The 15,550-nt window shown below is 33.9% G+C and overlaps 1 protein-coding gene across 1 annotated transcript in view; it reads left to right on the top strand.

The window, feature by feature from the left end:
• LOC128998088 (chaoptin) overlaps positions 1-15,152 on the top strand; it is a gene marked incomplete at both ends in the record, with an annotated part of 41,041 nt that extends 25,889 nt beyond the window's left edge. The window contains 8 exons of the mRNA XM_054424081.1: positions 1,701-1,855; positions 4,412-4,524; positions 5,376-5,482; positions 10,904-11,128; positions 13,498-13,794; positions 14,205-14,315; positions 14,655-14,873; positions 15,058-15,152. Of these exons, the coding sequence (XP_054280056.1) occupies positions 1,701-1,855; positions 4,412-4,524; positions 5,376-5,482; positions 10,904-11,128; positions 13,498-13,794; positions 14,205-14,315; positions 14,655-14,873; positions 15,058-15,152 (1,322 nt within the window). The remainder of the gene's footprint in view (positions 1-1,700; positions 1,856-4,411; positions 4,525-5,375; positions 5,483-10,903; positions 11,129-13,497; positions 13,795-14,204; positions 14,316-14,654; positions 14,874-15,057) is intronic.
• Positions 15,153-15,550: the final 398 nt, after the last annotated feature.

The raw sequence follows: 15,550 nt of genomic DNA, 5'->3' as shown, positions 1-15,550 counted from the left end.
TTGGTTCTAGGAGACAAAATTATCATCCTGAAATTGCCAATGGTTTTTCATTATATAAATAAAGTAGAGTCCCATTGGTTTGGGTCCTATTTATAAAACAAGAAGGAATAAGATAAATTTATGAAAACTATCTGGGTACTAGAGATTCCTCACTACTGTACATAAAGCTCCATAAAATTATATACTGTAACATTTTTCTAAATTCTGATATGTTTCTTATACAAAACTGAAACAGCTGGATTTTTTTGTTGTAAAAATAAAACGAGGAACATAACAAATCTAGGTGGTTTGTTATTATAAGGTAATGTTCAGGAGTTTGTCCGATGCCGTCTCAAAACACCATAATATATTTGGTGCTTTTGAATTTACCTGTTAGTTTTAGTCCTATAAAATTGTATTCCTCCTGTAAATATTATTGTTTTGTGCATGTTTGCATCCTAGGTAATTTTAAAATTAGAAAGTTAGTTTGCTTGTTTTTGTATCAGAAAGTGGTTACCGGTACTGGTGTACAGAAGTTCATAAATCTTCTTTCAAAGTGACCTCACCCGTGATTTTAAGTATAGCAAAGCTCGAAAAAGTTAATGTATTTTTAGAAGAAAGAAAAGTTAAAACATGTAGCCATACAACTAGCCTCTATATTTGGTCTTAAATAGTTAATCAATTGGAGAGTTATGAATTGCCACCAAAGTCTGATTTAGAACCCATTCACTATTCATAACAGTCATTCACTAAAGGAATGTGGCTGGTTTAAGGTAGGGATATTTTGTTTCAATGTAGTAACAACATACAAAAACATACAAACATGCAATGTAGTAGTCTTAATTTTAATTGAACTGCATGTTTAGTAAAAGAGGAATATACTGCAACTTGCAAGATAGCAAATAATGTGTTTGTTATTGTAAATATTTATTTTGTAAAATGAAGTGTAAAGTAGCATTTGTTAGGCCTTCAGTCGTTATTGACTATTTTATAAGTTTGTTAGCAAATTAGGAAATGGCAATTTTTCTTAGCTATTTTGTACAGGATGCGAAAAGTCACAAAGCTTCTCAAAGTGTGGAGATATTGATGGAGTGTTTGGTGAAATTGGTTGTGGGAAAATGTTGCGTTAGGCTGATTATGAGATCAAAATTAATTATTTCTTCGAAACTGTTGATGTTAGTCATGGGAATGACTTATTTCACTGATTGTTTGAAGACCGAAAGTTGTCCGGAAGAACTAAGAAATGCATTTTATTATTTTTAGGTGGGGGGGGAGGGGGTAAAGAAAGTCTTTATAACTTATAAGCAGATTTTACAATTTATAAGTGACTTACAAGAAAATTAATTTATAGATATTTAGTTTACTGTGGTTGAAGCTGTGTCTTTTGTGATTCAAGATGGAGATATTTTGTGCAAAAGGAAATTAATTTAAAAAAATAACACCTGGACATTTTAGTAAACATAAAAGAAGGAAAAGAAATATATTATTTTTTAAGGTGCTGTTTGTCACGAGTTTGTCCACGTCTTAAAACTTTTACTCTGTTTTTGTATTGTATGATTTCCGTTTACGCTATTTAAGAAATTACAGTATGCACTCATTTTTTAATCACGTAGAGTATCAAGACATTTCGGGACCTAGAGTCTGATTCCATCTCCAGGTGAAAAACTTGTGACAAATATGTCAACTGATTCACTCAAAGTTGAATGTGTGTGTTTGTGCAGGAGTTTGACTTCTTACGCACCCTGTATGTCAAGGACAATGCTCTATACGGTTTGACGTCTCAAGATGAGCCTGACACTGGCTTCCAATACTCCCTGTACAGATTGGATGTCAGTGGACGAACCAATGCTCCGATGGCCATCCAACAAATGAGGAGGTATTTGGATCTTATTTCACTTTTAGTTTTTCTCCTATTCAAACTTCTCTGTTAATATTTTCCTGTTTGTAGAATGTTGGTCCTTTTGATTTTGATGAGAACTGGTTGCTTTTTAGAATTGTAACGAGCATTCCCATTTGTAAATTTTAGTTAAGTTTGTACATATGCATTTTCATTCATCGTAACTCTTAGTAGTTTGAACAGAACTTCTTCATTGTGTGATTTACTTTTAATACGTCTATATACGTAGTGCATAACTCAGGAAAAGTCACATAGAAAACTAGCAAAAAGAAAATGATTGGTGCGAGCAATACAAATTGGAAAGTTGTTTGAGGTTATTTATCCTTAGGAATTTTGGTACAAAATACTAAAAATAATTATCAACCCAAAATATCTTTTACCTAATAGTAGCTATGTTTAGTACAGCTACTAGATTGCCATTGGAAGAAGTTTTGTTCTCTTTCAGGCCCCCTATAACTGACGTGGTTTGTATTTTCAAAGGAACTGAAAGGCAAGTAACCAACATTCATTTGTATTGTACAGCTTTCTGTGAAGCAGGTTTAACACTGTCAGCAGATTTCATGTAGTTTTCATTCAAACCTTTCCTTAACTAAAAAAACACACATGTATAAAACACACATTTTCTTGAAAAGTTTAGTTTTAATATCTTTGTTACAAATTTTGGTTTAAATTTTTGGCCAAAACTTTTGCCATATTTAATCACACTCAAGAACTGGTTTAATATGTTTAAAACCCAATGCAATACATTGTTGTAAGAGCTCTAGTAATTACCATACATTTCAATAATCTTTTCAAGGTTTAAGCAATTTACACATAATTACATCAATGATCTGATTGTAAAACTATATAACTCTGTAAAATCACCAGTAGTGGGGAGAACAGGGACAATTGTGCCATAGTCTGTTAGATCATGCTTCTCTTATTAGCAGTTTCTGTGTTAACACTTCATATGTCACCACTAAAACTTAGCTTTAGCATGTACACACTTAACACTTATACACTTATACACTTATTCATATGCTTTATTGACAAGGTCTTGTGCATTAAATTTTGTGACCAAGAAGAAGAAATCCCTTAACTATTCACCTTAAAATTCCTTTTAAAATAACTTATTAATTCTTCTCCTGAGTTAAACTTACACGTTAGGTAAACTTAACTTATTAAACTACCACGGTTCAATTATTTATAATTTTTGAGGCATTAGTTTGAGAATGGTTGTAATATGCTTGTACTGCAGGTGTTTGGCTTGTGTAATGCATAGCTTTTCTGCTTGAATTGTGAGTTTGATGTTGAAAGTTTTATTATCATGTTTGGAAGGAGAAATATCCATATAGGAGAAATATGTTTTGGTACACTGTGAAAATGTACAAAATGTTGCTGTAATATTTTCAGAATGGCCGAGTATGGTATTTATCGATACAGTCAAACCCCTCATATCTAATCATGACGGTACTGGGCCATGGTTGGATGGGCTAAAAGGTCATATATGAGTAGGAGCATATTTTGTGGTCCCGGTCACCCCGGTAATTGTCTCACACGACCACGGTAACCCCCTGAGCATATCTTACGGTCTTGTTATTTAAATTATTTTAACTATTTATTTTATTTTCAATACATTACTATTACAAAACACCTGTTTCCATGTGTGAATTGAACTTTACAAAGAATGCCTTGTGTACATAAAATATGTCTATGTTTATGTTTCGGTGACATCGGTAATCACCACCTTTGATTGCGGCAACACCCGTATGCATATCTTGTGGTCTTAACAAAAGTGGTGATGGTTTGCTGTGATTATGGCAACATCCATGATAAGCTTTCAACCTAACACCCTGGTAGTAGAACACCCTGGTAGAGTGGTGGGATTTCTGAGAATATCCCATTATTTAAGTAACGTCATATGGACTGATTAAATGAATTAATGAAATAGCTGTCTTGCTGATCACATCTTCCATTGACAGCTAGCTTCAAAAAATAATATTACTTTGGTAATAGAATAGATTATTGAGAATACAATTATTTTTGTAACGTCGTATGAACTGTTAGAACTAGCAAGTGAAATACCACTGATCCTGTCTTCCTATTAACGGAAATCAGCTGTAACGGCCTCGACAAGGAAGTAATTAGTATTATTTAACCTATTACCGTAAAGCTAAAAAACATTCCTGACTATTATTGCAATGTAACGGTGTTTCCAATCTCTATAAGATAACCACTGAGTTATCCTGTCACTCATAGGTTCATGCAGACAGCACATATTTCATTCAGACCATCTACAAGTAATGTTTCAAGAGTTGTATCTAAAATTACCTGAGCATAGAGCAGACTAGACTATTGTTTTGAGTTTTTATAACAATATACTATCCAAAATATATGACTTAAGATACGCTTTAGAAATTCACAGCTCAAAAACATCTAAAGAGTGATTGATTCCAGAGAGGGTTAAGGGATTATTTGCCTTATCTCTTATAATTATATTATAATATACCCTCAGAAACTAGTAATCAGTGTTATTAATGTTGACTGTTTACGTAGGATGAGGAATCTACGTTGGCTTGGAATGTCTCGTCTATCCAAAGTGTCCTTGAACTCTGATGACTTTAATGAGTTTGGTGTAGACTTGGAAGAACTTCACATCAATGACGGAGGTATATAAATAATCCCCAGCAATCACTAAAAAACTTTCCAAATGATAGTCTGAATATACCGCACTTGTTATATTTTTTGTACAAAAACTAATATAACTTAGTGAAGGGGAGAGACCAAAAGCAGGTCCTTCTGTTTTGAAATGGGGAATGACACAAAGAGCTAACAGACTGAATAGTGTGAGTGATAAAAACTATAACCTCTAAAATATATATAATTGGAGTTTAATGCCTTATCCGTTGACAGACATATCCTTAAAACATTGTATTCAGTTGGACTATTCTTTTTAGTAGAAGGGGAAACAAATACCCCCCCCCCCCTCTTCAAATACCTTGCGAGAGAGGGAACTTCAAATTACTTTTTATACAACTCACATCAATATACCCAATATTGTATTCCAAGCTAAAACGAGAATGTTAAGCTTAGTGAATGATGGGATTTGAACCTGAGACCTTGGGGACCAAAGCCCCATGCTTTACCCCTACACCAGCTTGTTCCGATAATCAGGAGGTTCTAGTGAACCGACCTCCAGCCACAGGTTCAAATCCCTCCAATAATTAATTATGTGTAACGATTATAACTATGGTATTGCCACAAACAGGTGATTTATAGACTAACTCAAGTAGTTGGTCACCTTATTTTGTGAAATAAAGGGTAGTTCTCTAATGTAGACAAATCAGCTATTTTTTTAAGAAAGTTCCTGCTACTAAAAAACTGTACAGTATTTATTGGATTACTACTGAGTACTGGTCGATAAACAAATTATCATTAAGCACACAACAGCCAGTCTGTGCATTATTTGCACACTAGGATCCAACTCTCTACCTATCAATGATTCATATGTTCTGTGTAGGTATTCAGAAGATCAGTGCTCATGCATTCAAACACATCCGCGGTCTCAAGCGACTTGATCTATCGGACAACGGGATCTCCAACATCGACTACAACGCTTTTGACGAGGCAAATGCTTTACACGCTTTATCCCACATACTGTAGTTTAGATCAGAGCTTACAAATTGTGTGCAAAACTTGAGACATTTGTTTTACTTTGTGTTAACACAGAGAAGTAAGGTACAGGAAACATTCAATGGTACACTTAAGTGGTGTCTAGCACTAGTTGCTTGTGTCTAGTGCAAAGTCCAACCCTGCCTCCTTGCTCTCATTTACTACAACGCTCAAGTAGTTTTTACATACGTGAAATTTTAGACCATGAGCGAGATTAAAACGGGATGCGAGATAAATGGGTTCTAACTTAAATTTTTATCAAACTGACACTTAGTTAAAAACAATCCCAAATTAATTTAATAATCTCAGCACAGTAGGTTAACAAGGTTTAATGAACTATGTTAAAATGATACCTTAAAAAGATCACTCCCAGATAGCAGAGAAAGCTTTCAGTTTGTTCATAATAAACTTTCAGAGGCAACCCAAGATGGTTGCAGCAACTATGCATTGCAAACATTTTAATTTGTAACACGTTTGCTGCAAGTATAAAAGTAACCCCATCTCAGACTTTCTGAAAAGTTTCACCGTGTGTTTGAAGCAAGGTTGCAAGGAATAGTTGCGAACCACTTGCAGGGAATGATTGCAGATGACTTGCAAAGATACCGTGCTGCAAACATACAATGGATGTTTTTATCAGGCTACCAAAGAATGCTTGTTAAACACTTGCATTGAATGAATGCAGATGACTTGCAAAGATATCTTGCTGCAAACATGCACTGAATGTTTTACTCAAGCTAGCAAAGAATGCTTGTAAAACACGTGCAGGGAATGAATGCAGATTACTTGCAAAGAAATCTTGCTGCAATGACACACTGCATGTTTTTCTCGAGTTAGCAAAGAATGCTTGTAAAACACTTGCAAGTAATCTTTGTACATGACTTGCAAAGAGTACTTGCTGCAATTATGCTCTGGGTTTATTTCTCAGATTAGAAAATAATGTTAGTCAAACATTTACAGGGAATCCTTATGCTTCGCATTTGCTTTTCAATGATGTGTACGAAGATGAATTGCAAAGATAATTTACTGTAAATATGCACTGAATGTTGAATATAAATATGAAAAGAATGTTTGTTAGATAATTACAGGAAATCTTTGTAGCTGATTTGCTAACTGCTACCAATGTGCACTAAATCTCATTGTTGAATTTAGCAAAGAATTCTTCTTGTGAATGTATCAAATATCTTCAACCTTAGCTAAATTTAATCATCATAATTTTTTCTATAAATGTAATAGCAAAAATTTTGTTTTCAAAAGTTATTGACTAGTATCTTATTAATTATTTTATTATTATATTAAAAGAAAAAATACATTTTACATAAGCCAAAATTTGTTTAAGACAGCAGAAAATATTAAAATAAGCATTCCTTTATCATAAAAAGTTTATTTAAGAATTCAAAAGCTATAATTTCTTCTCAAAATAGTCTTAACAACATAACATGTAGAATACAATTATAAAACAGAGAAAATTAATTAACGGAGGTTGAGCTAAGAGTGTATACTTGGAGCTGTTTACTCTTAAAATACAATACAAGTTTGTATAAATATGGATACTAAAATCGTTGGTTATTAGTTGTAGAAACCATTTTAGTAGAGTGTTTTTACTTGGTATGCCACTATTTATAAGGGCAGTCAAAGAACTAAAAACTACACATTACATTAAAAAGATTGTGTATAGAAAAACATAAAATGTAATATTGTAAACAAAAATGTACTTGGTTTATTTAGGTTTTTTTCACAACACAAGAGAACATTTAACTGTTCTGAAGTTACAATTATTTCAAATTTGGTGTGATTTTCATAATACTGCAAATATGCATGAGTAAAATTCATCTTAAAAAGTATGTAAAAATATGTCAAAGATCGTGCATACTGACTGATGGATATATAACCATTATTACAATCAAAAATGTTTGTGAAAAAACTCTGAATATGTTGGACAGGCAATAAATTCACAGATTTAAAAAAAAAAATATATTTTGGGGAACTTCAATAAAGAATAAATTATAAAAAATTTAACCATAAAAAATATTAATTACTAAGGTGTTTGTCCAGCCAAGGGTGCTCACAAGGGCAATGTTTATCCTCCAGTGCTAGCTTTGATTCCCTGAAACAGCAATACAACAATTACAATAAAATACTGTAATGTTCAAAAGTTTTAACTTTTCTGGCTCAAAAATATGTTGTATTTTATCAAAACTGCCAACAAAAATCTTATTACGTGAAAAAATTAAAAAGAAAGTCATGAGAATTTAACATAGGACCTTATGAGGTGCCACGTTGGAAACATATTAACAAAAAAACCTTAACATAGGCATAAGTTATATAATGTAATGTATGTCTATCTGCAGTCACGTTTTTGGGTACTTTCCTTTTAAAGGGAACATTCATGGTTATCGATGATTACTTTACGATTTATCGATATTTTGGGCTTCCTTTACTATCCATATTCCTTCGCTTCTGTTTGATTTATTCAAACGCATTTAAACTACGAATTGAGAACTGCTTATTTGGATTAAAAAATGAAACTATATTTCAAACTAACCCAACATACTATTGCTGTAGGCTAAGTTTAAGTTACCATTTAAAAAATCCATTTAATAAGATAAAAGGCATGTGGGAAATGGAATAGGTTACCTATCAAACGGAATTTTGAAATTTTACAGCAAGTTTTGATAAGTTAGGATAGTTTAGAACAGTTTTATTCCAACATTTTTTAATGTTTGTTGATACTGAACAATATTTTTTATCGTAGTTGTCCGCTAATATTTTTCAATTTGTCAATATCTATATATATCATGGAATAAAAAAAATCAATAGCCTATATCGAAAATAAATCATCGATTATAATGTACGTTCCCTTGAACAGAAGAGGACCAATTCTTACAAATATTTCACTAAATAATTTATAAATAGAAAACTATTTTAAATACCACTTTTTTAAACGAATGAAGAAGTTAAAAATAATTTATAAGTATGTGGAGAGAATAAATACTTGTAAGATTTAAAACTAAAAATGCTGGACGCATGCAATAATATCTAATTTACAATTATCTTAAACTACAAATAAATAGCTATTGAACTTTTGTTATCTACTGCATGCACCCGCGTTTTTCGTTTTAAACGTTACAAGTACTTCTCTCCACATATTTATAAATTATTTGCTACTTTTTAGTTCGTTTGAAAACGTGGCATTTTAAAAAGTTTTTTTTTTATTCTGGCCTATAAATTATTTTCTACTTTCTAGTTTTTAATGTAAATATATTGAATTTATTTTATAAGGCCAATACATAACCAACCCCTTCAACTCTAATTCGATGTTAGCGAATTTCCCTATAGGGAAGTAGCTATTACCGTAGGTCTCATGGTAAGACTTAGGCCCGGGACCGATTTACTTTTTCATTTTAATGTCCCCAGAGGCCAAAAACACCATTCGTTCAAATTTTTATATATGTATATATATATATATATATATAGGTATATATATATATAGATTTATATATATATATATATGTGTCCGTGAACACGATAACTTGAGTAATTTTTATCCGATTTTGATGAAATTTGGTTTGAAGGTGTAAGGCGGGATAAACTTGAATGAGTTCGCGATCCAGCATGATCGGACCATGGGAACAGGGTTTAATGGGGGGTTTTATGGGGTAAAAATTGGTTTTTCTCACTTCTTACCCTCAAAACACAAAATTTCCCAATTTTTCTCTAAACCTTCTTAAAGAGCTTAAAAAAACAAACAATTCAGTATATCAAAGTGTTTTTGTACGGTTATTGGTTACGGAGAAAACTAAAAAAATGATAAATTTAAAATTCCCATGTTATTCTTATGGAGAATATTGTAAAATGTTGTAGTTTGCTTGTTTATGGATATATTTTGATCAAACTTGGCAAATTTATTTATTTTATAGTAAGCTATCAATATTTTACTAAAAACACACTACTTTATTAGTTTCCTTGTAGCAGCAAACCTAGGTACTCGTTAAACCTAATGTTATTTAAATAGATCAATTGAAAATCAATTCGGCCAAATGGAAATTCGCTTAGACGGCAGGTTTGCTGCGGCGGGGGTATTTTTGCTATTCTCATAGTCATAAACTTTAGAATATTCTGGCAGCAGAAACTTTACCTCTCAACCTCTACTCTTTAAACAAACTGTCAAATGAATCTATTTACAGCTTACTTAAATTGATATATTTACATTCTTCCAAAATGTAAACATTAAAAATTCGGTGGCCCATGTGGCGTAGTCCAAGGGAAATATGAAAATAAAATCATTGAATATGATGCCAAAGATTACACATGCTACGCAAAACCATCGATAATAGAGATCGATGCGCAAAACACACCCTTATCATTGCATTGTTATCCATTTGTGAGCTATGTTTCAAGTTTCAACTCTCTAGCTCATCAGGAACAGGAAGATTGTTTAAAATTGATTGCAAAATTTGTACCGTACAAGAAAACGAGCTAGTAAACATTTTAAAATTGCTGCATAGAGAAAGATAATGGGTCAAGTTTAAAACAAAAGCAATTAGTTGAATACAAATCTCTATACTGTATAAAATGATTCCACATTTTATGCATCATATTCACGCCAAATTTTGAGGGCTGGGTTCTATCTCAAGGATCAGTTTATTTATGTTTTATTGGTCCATTCAAGGCATAAAAATGAGTAGGGCCTAGCTTAATTTATATTGCAATCTTTAAATGAATGTCTCTTTAGTAGACAGTTATAATAATCTAATTAGGCCAATAAAAATAAAGGGGAATCCGTACAATTATTTTTCGTCATACTGCAGCAAAACACCTGTTTTTAACGCATGCGTTGCTGGTCTAAAGTAGCATTTTTACTCCCTATCGGTTTTAGCCCCCAATGGAGTAAATATCAGCGGTTGTTGTCAACTCAGATGTGCATTTCTATTGTAAACTATTGCATCTGCATGTATCGAAAGTGTGTATCGATTTTTTAACCGATTGCAGTTACAGTAATTGTTGCCTTTTTGTAAATAGTTCAACATATCGATAATAATATACAACACAATCGTAATAGCAATAGGCAAGACGATTGAAACAGCTGTTGGTTTCAATTAGCAAATTAAACTGAAAACAAGCTAGAATTAGTTTTGAGAGGTTATCTTAAAATGAAAACTATTTCAGTTTTGTAACAGTTTGCTCAAACATTGGTGCAATATGACGAAAAATATATAGTTTATCACGCGGGGAAAAATGTGTCTTTTTAACCCTCGCTACTCGATATAGTATTTTTGTGTGAAATGTTTGCTTATTGAAAGACGAGGGCTTCAAAATCTAGTTTAGTATTTAATTTAAAATAAAAATCATTCTAAGAGTGAGGTGAACTTGTCACAGATTGGCCACTCTCTTCAGTATCTGCGCCTGTCACATGCCTTGGCCTCTTCCCTCAAGCAAGTGCCTGGGGACGCACTCCGCCCCCTGGGCAGTCTCCAGCACCTAGACATGAGCCACAACAAGCTGCATAGCCTTCCAGAGACAGCCTTCCACTTCCTACGACGTCTGAGAGTGTTGCAGCTGGAGGACAACATGATTGACAATGTCCACAAAGGCACATTCCAGGTACAGCAAACCACAATAAACTGGTACAGTCCAACCTCGGTATAACGAATCTGAAGGGACCGAACTGAATATTCGTTATACTAAGGATTTCGTTAAAATGAGGTTCGTTATATAGAGGTTAGGTTTGCAGGAATTTCGCTAAGTCGGGGTTCAGAACCAGCATCAGTCTATATAGGTCGGGATTGGACCTCATTTAAACACAATTAAAGTAGCATAGGCTACAATACTTTACAGTGTACAGTGTTTACATTGTAAAGTAGAACCTCGATTATCCGGGATACTAAAGGGAAGGGAACTTTAATATTGCGCAATCATGACATTTATAGTCATTGACCTTGGTACAGGTTACAAACTGTAAGTTTAAATCACAGCTTACTGCTTACTCCAATCCACCTAAAACCTAGCCAAACACTGTATTGCATAGCAATAAACCACGTAAAGAACAAAACAAAACAGTAGAGAGTTTTGTAAGCTACTGCTCGTGATAGGCCGGTGGTAGGCTACATTAGTACTTTAAATCACAATAGAGGAATGTACTGTAATTATCATGAACTTAGTACAAATCATATTGAAAATAATAAAAATATTAGATAGGCTAAGTCGTTATTGAAGTGTATAATGATAGCCAACTTAAAGATATTAAAAACACTCGTAAAAGGAATGTTAAGATATCCACGTTGCTATTCTTTTTCTTTGCCTTGATCTTCTATTCTTTTTCTTTCTAAGGTTTCTCTTCATCCAAAAATTGTACAATTCACCATATTTACTCATCACCCAATCACAGCAAACTACACATTAAGGCGCCATCAGTCCTCAGTGAATGAAATCAGTTCTCAGTTAGTTGTAAACATAGCGCGCATGCAACGACGACAGCAGACAGGGATGTGTAAAACGGAGCAGACGAATGTTAGTGCAAGCGTTGACGTCACCTTTCCATTTCATTTGATGAAGAAACAGATTTTTCAAAAGCAATAATGGTGGTGGGGGGTTCGTTGTATCGAGGGAGAGACGCAGACAATTCGTTAAGTAGAGGTTAAATTCGCTATGTAGAGGTTCTGACAATGATAAATTCGTTATATTGAGGTGTCTTATTTTAGCCGGGATCATGAAAAATTCGTTAAACAAGGTTGTTGATATGGATTGTTCGTTATGTAGAGGTAAAATATACATTGTGTCTTATGGAGAGTTCTAGGGGATTTAAAAAAGTTCGTTATATCAAGGAATTCGTTATATCGAGGTTCGTTATATCAAGGTTAGACTGTACATTGACTGTGCACCAATGCTTCTAGGTGTCTAGAATGCTTCAGCAAAGTCTTAACAAATGAAACTTAACAAATGAACCTAACAACCAAACCCAACAATCAAATCAGACAAGCAAGAGCTAAGTTTGCCACAGCTTGCAGTTTCTCTTGTTAAGTATTCATAAACTTAGATTAACCAATCCCTTAACCTTGATAAGTGTTCGGATTAACTTTTGAAATTTGACAATCTAGATAGTTACTATTTGAATAACACATTTCAATGTCAACCTTTAACAATTGTTTTGAATGGACAGATAGGTAAATTTATTTTCTACAACTCTCAGGATTGGTTTTGGTACTGCCCTAAAGTCGACATAAATTACCCTCCTCCCGCCTTGCTTTCAAAGGTCTAATATGCATCTAATAAGCTGTGAGTAAATGATGACATGTCATTATTAGAAAGGTAAATTAGTTTGAGGTCAACCCATGCATTATGTGTAAAGTGAACACTAATATTATGCATGTTTGAAATTAACTCATTTAATATTTTAAACACATTGTGCAGTAATAATATTATTTTTAACTCTCCTCATCCGTCCTCCCTCACCAAATTAATCCTCGTGCACTCAATTTCTACTGCTTGTTTGTGTTAAAATTAGCACAATAAAATTCAATATTTAGTGATTAACATAATGGAACTTTCCATAGAATTAATATTCATTGCTCTACAAAATATTAACAAAAATATGGCAACCGTTGTTCCCTGTTCAGTTTAATTTATAAAAAATGTATACAGCCCAATACAGAAATGTCTTGGGAAGCAAGCTCGTCTGGTAGAGCACGGGACTTCAATCTCAGAGGTCCCGGGTTCAAACCCTGCCAAATGACCATGACAAAGTGATAATGCCACAACCCCTAGGTCTAGCTTAGAGTAATGTGAAAAATCATCCCGACCCAGAGCTTAGTGTCTTAGAAATGAAGGAAAAAAATGTCCGCTGCTGATAATTTTCTGGCCCTTTGCAACTCCGGTCCTAGCAACTCATGTAAGGTTTTAAAAATGCTTTCTCTCATACAGATTGAACATTTTCAGTTGTGAGATTTTTACAACCTATAAGTTACTTTTTCCAGGGTGACATCCACAGGGAGCTGGAAGAGTTGTACTTCTCCTTCAACAAGTTGTCGGCTATCAACACACACACGTTTGTAGATCTGTCTCAGTTGTCGCGACTGAAGTTGGACGACAACGTGATCTCGCGTGTGGACCGCCGCGCGTTCATCAACCTAGAGCATCTACGCGAGCTGGATCTGCGAGGCAACAAGATCTCTTTTGTCAGCGACGAAGCCTTCCAGAATCTTCCCGAGCTGGAACACTTGGACATGGCCTACAACCAGTTGAGGATGTTCAACTTTGCCTGCTTAGACCAGGTAAACTCTTATAAATAATGCCAACATTGAGCTAAGGGAACAATTTATAGAACTACCTTGTTCTACTAAAGAGACGATTTAAATGACTTTGGCGTTTAAGAAATGGACACCCATGGCCAAGTGTCATGGTGAAATTATAATTACAAGTTATACAAGAATTTCACATTTTTGTTGGTTTCTACTTACTAGTTCTATTTTATCTGCTAGGCTTGAAGTATGATGCACTAAAATCTTTATAACAATACTCTTGAATGAAATTATTGATTTTGATAGGTACAGTAAGACCTCAAAAATATGTCACCACTGATTACAAGTTTGACTTATCATCTAGTAAAGTTTACAAACTTGCTAGCAAGGTTCGCTGCATTGTGGTATAATGGGATATTCTACAAGATTTATTTTTGGTTTAGGTTGGAACTTTGGCAACATTCAAGCTCAACATGAGCTACAACTCCCTGCGTGACCTTGAACTGAACACAACCTTCACTGGAAGAGAGAACATCATTCATGCAAATGTTAAGGTAATAAGTGAACACTGAACAGTATATACCTAATATATATTTTGTATGCATGTATTTATATTTTGGCTACATATTTTTTCAAAATTTATTACAACTTGTTGAGATTATGAACGTACAAAGAAAAGGTGCCTTATCAAGATTGAACCATAACTATATTGTATCAAAAGATTCTTTCAAAATATACAAAAATGTCTTTCAGTGATAGGTGATTTGTGTGAAAAGAAGGAAATTTTACAGAAAATTTTTTTTAATTAAAACCATCGTTTACCATACTTTTAGTTCCAAACAGTCAGCAGTCTTGTCAATTTTCTAACTTAAACTGGTCTTCTGTATCTCAAGGTTTTAGACATGTCACACAACAACATTACCCACATCGGCCGCGGCTACTTTCGCCCTGTGGAACGCAGTCTGACTCATCTCTACCTGCGACACAACTGGTTGAGCAACGCGACACGTGACGTGTTCGGCAACATGCCGCATCTTCAGTGGCTCGACCTGGCTCACAACAATCTCTACGAGGTCGACTTTGACAGCTTCAGAAACACCAAGAAACTCCAGGTACCAGCTCAATCATATTATCATTTTCAATATCCACAAAACAACACAATCATGGTGTTAATCAATGTTGATTTTATGGAGAGAAGAAATGGATTAGCAATAGACCTAGGTAGCAAGTCACAATAAACATGTGACACATTTGTAGCCATAAGTTTTTTGATTAATATTATGATGTTGGTCGTAGGTCTTGTACATGTCCTGGAACCATCTGCATGATCTGCCAGCCGAGCTCTTCCGCGGCTTGTCCAACCTGCGTGTTGTTGAACTTTCAGGAAACAGGTAACTTAATTTCTGTGAATAAAACGTTCACATTTCTACATTAGGCTAGCAGATGCTTTCAAGTAGCCCGTAAACAATACAAATATTCCCTAAGTTGTTACCTCAACCAAGGTCTCAGGAGCTTGACATGAAATTATGAAGCTGCTTCTATCAACAACTTGCTCTCACTGTATTGGCTGAATGTGAAAAATGTATCTCACTTATGATTGAAACAAGATTGTACTTTTAGTTTGGGACAGGGTTTTTCTTACCCAGTAACAATGGAAAGGTAGCTTTAGAAGAAAATCGTTTTATCTTTAAAAATATCATAACTCTTTGATGGATTTATCAGTTTAAAAAGGTATTAAACAATAACTATAAAATGATATTAGCTGTTATGTATTTGACAGTAAACGCCA

This window comes from Macrosteles quadrilineatus, unplaced genomic scaffold (assembly GCF_028750875.1).
Source record: "Macrosteles quadrilineatus isolate MER2022 unplaced genomic scaffold, UCM_ALF_1.0 Scaffold_7__1_contigs__length_78375512, whole genome shotgun sequence".
Taxonomy (NCBI): domain Eukaryota; kingdom Metazoa; phylum Arthropoda; class Insecta; order Hemiptera; family Cicadellidae; genus Macrosteles; species Macrosteles quadrilineatus.
The sequence above is the reverse complement of the archived record's forward strand: the minus strand, read 5'-3'. Positions and strand labels throughout refer to the sequence as shown.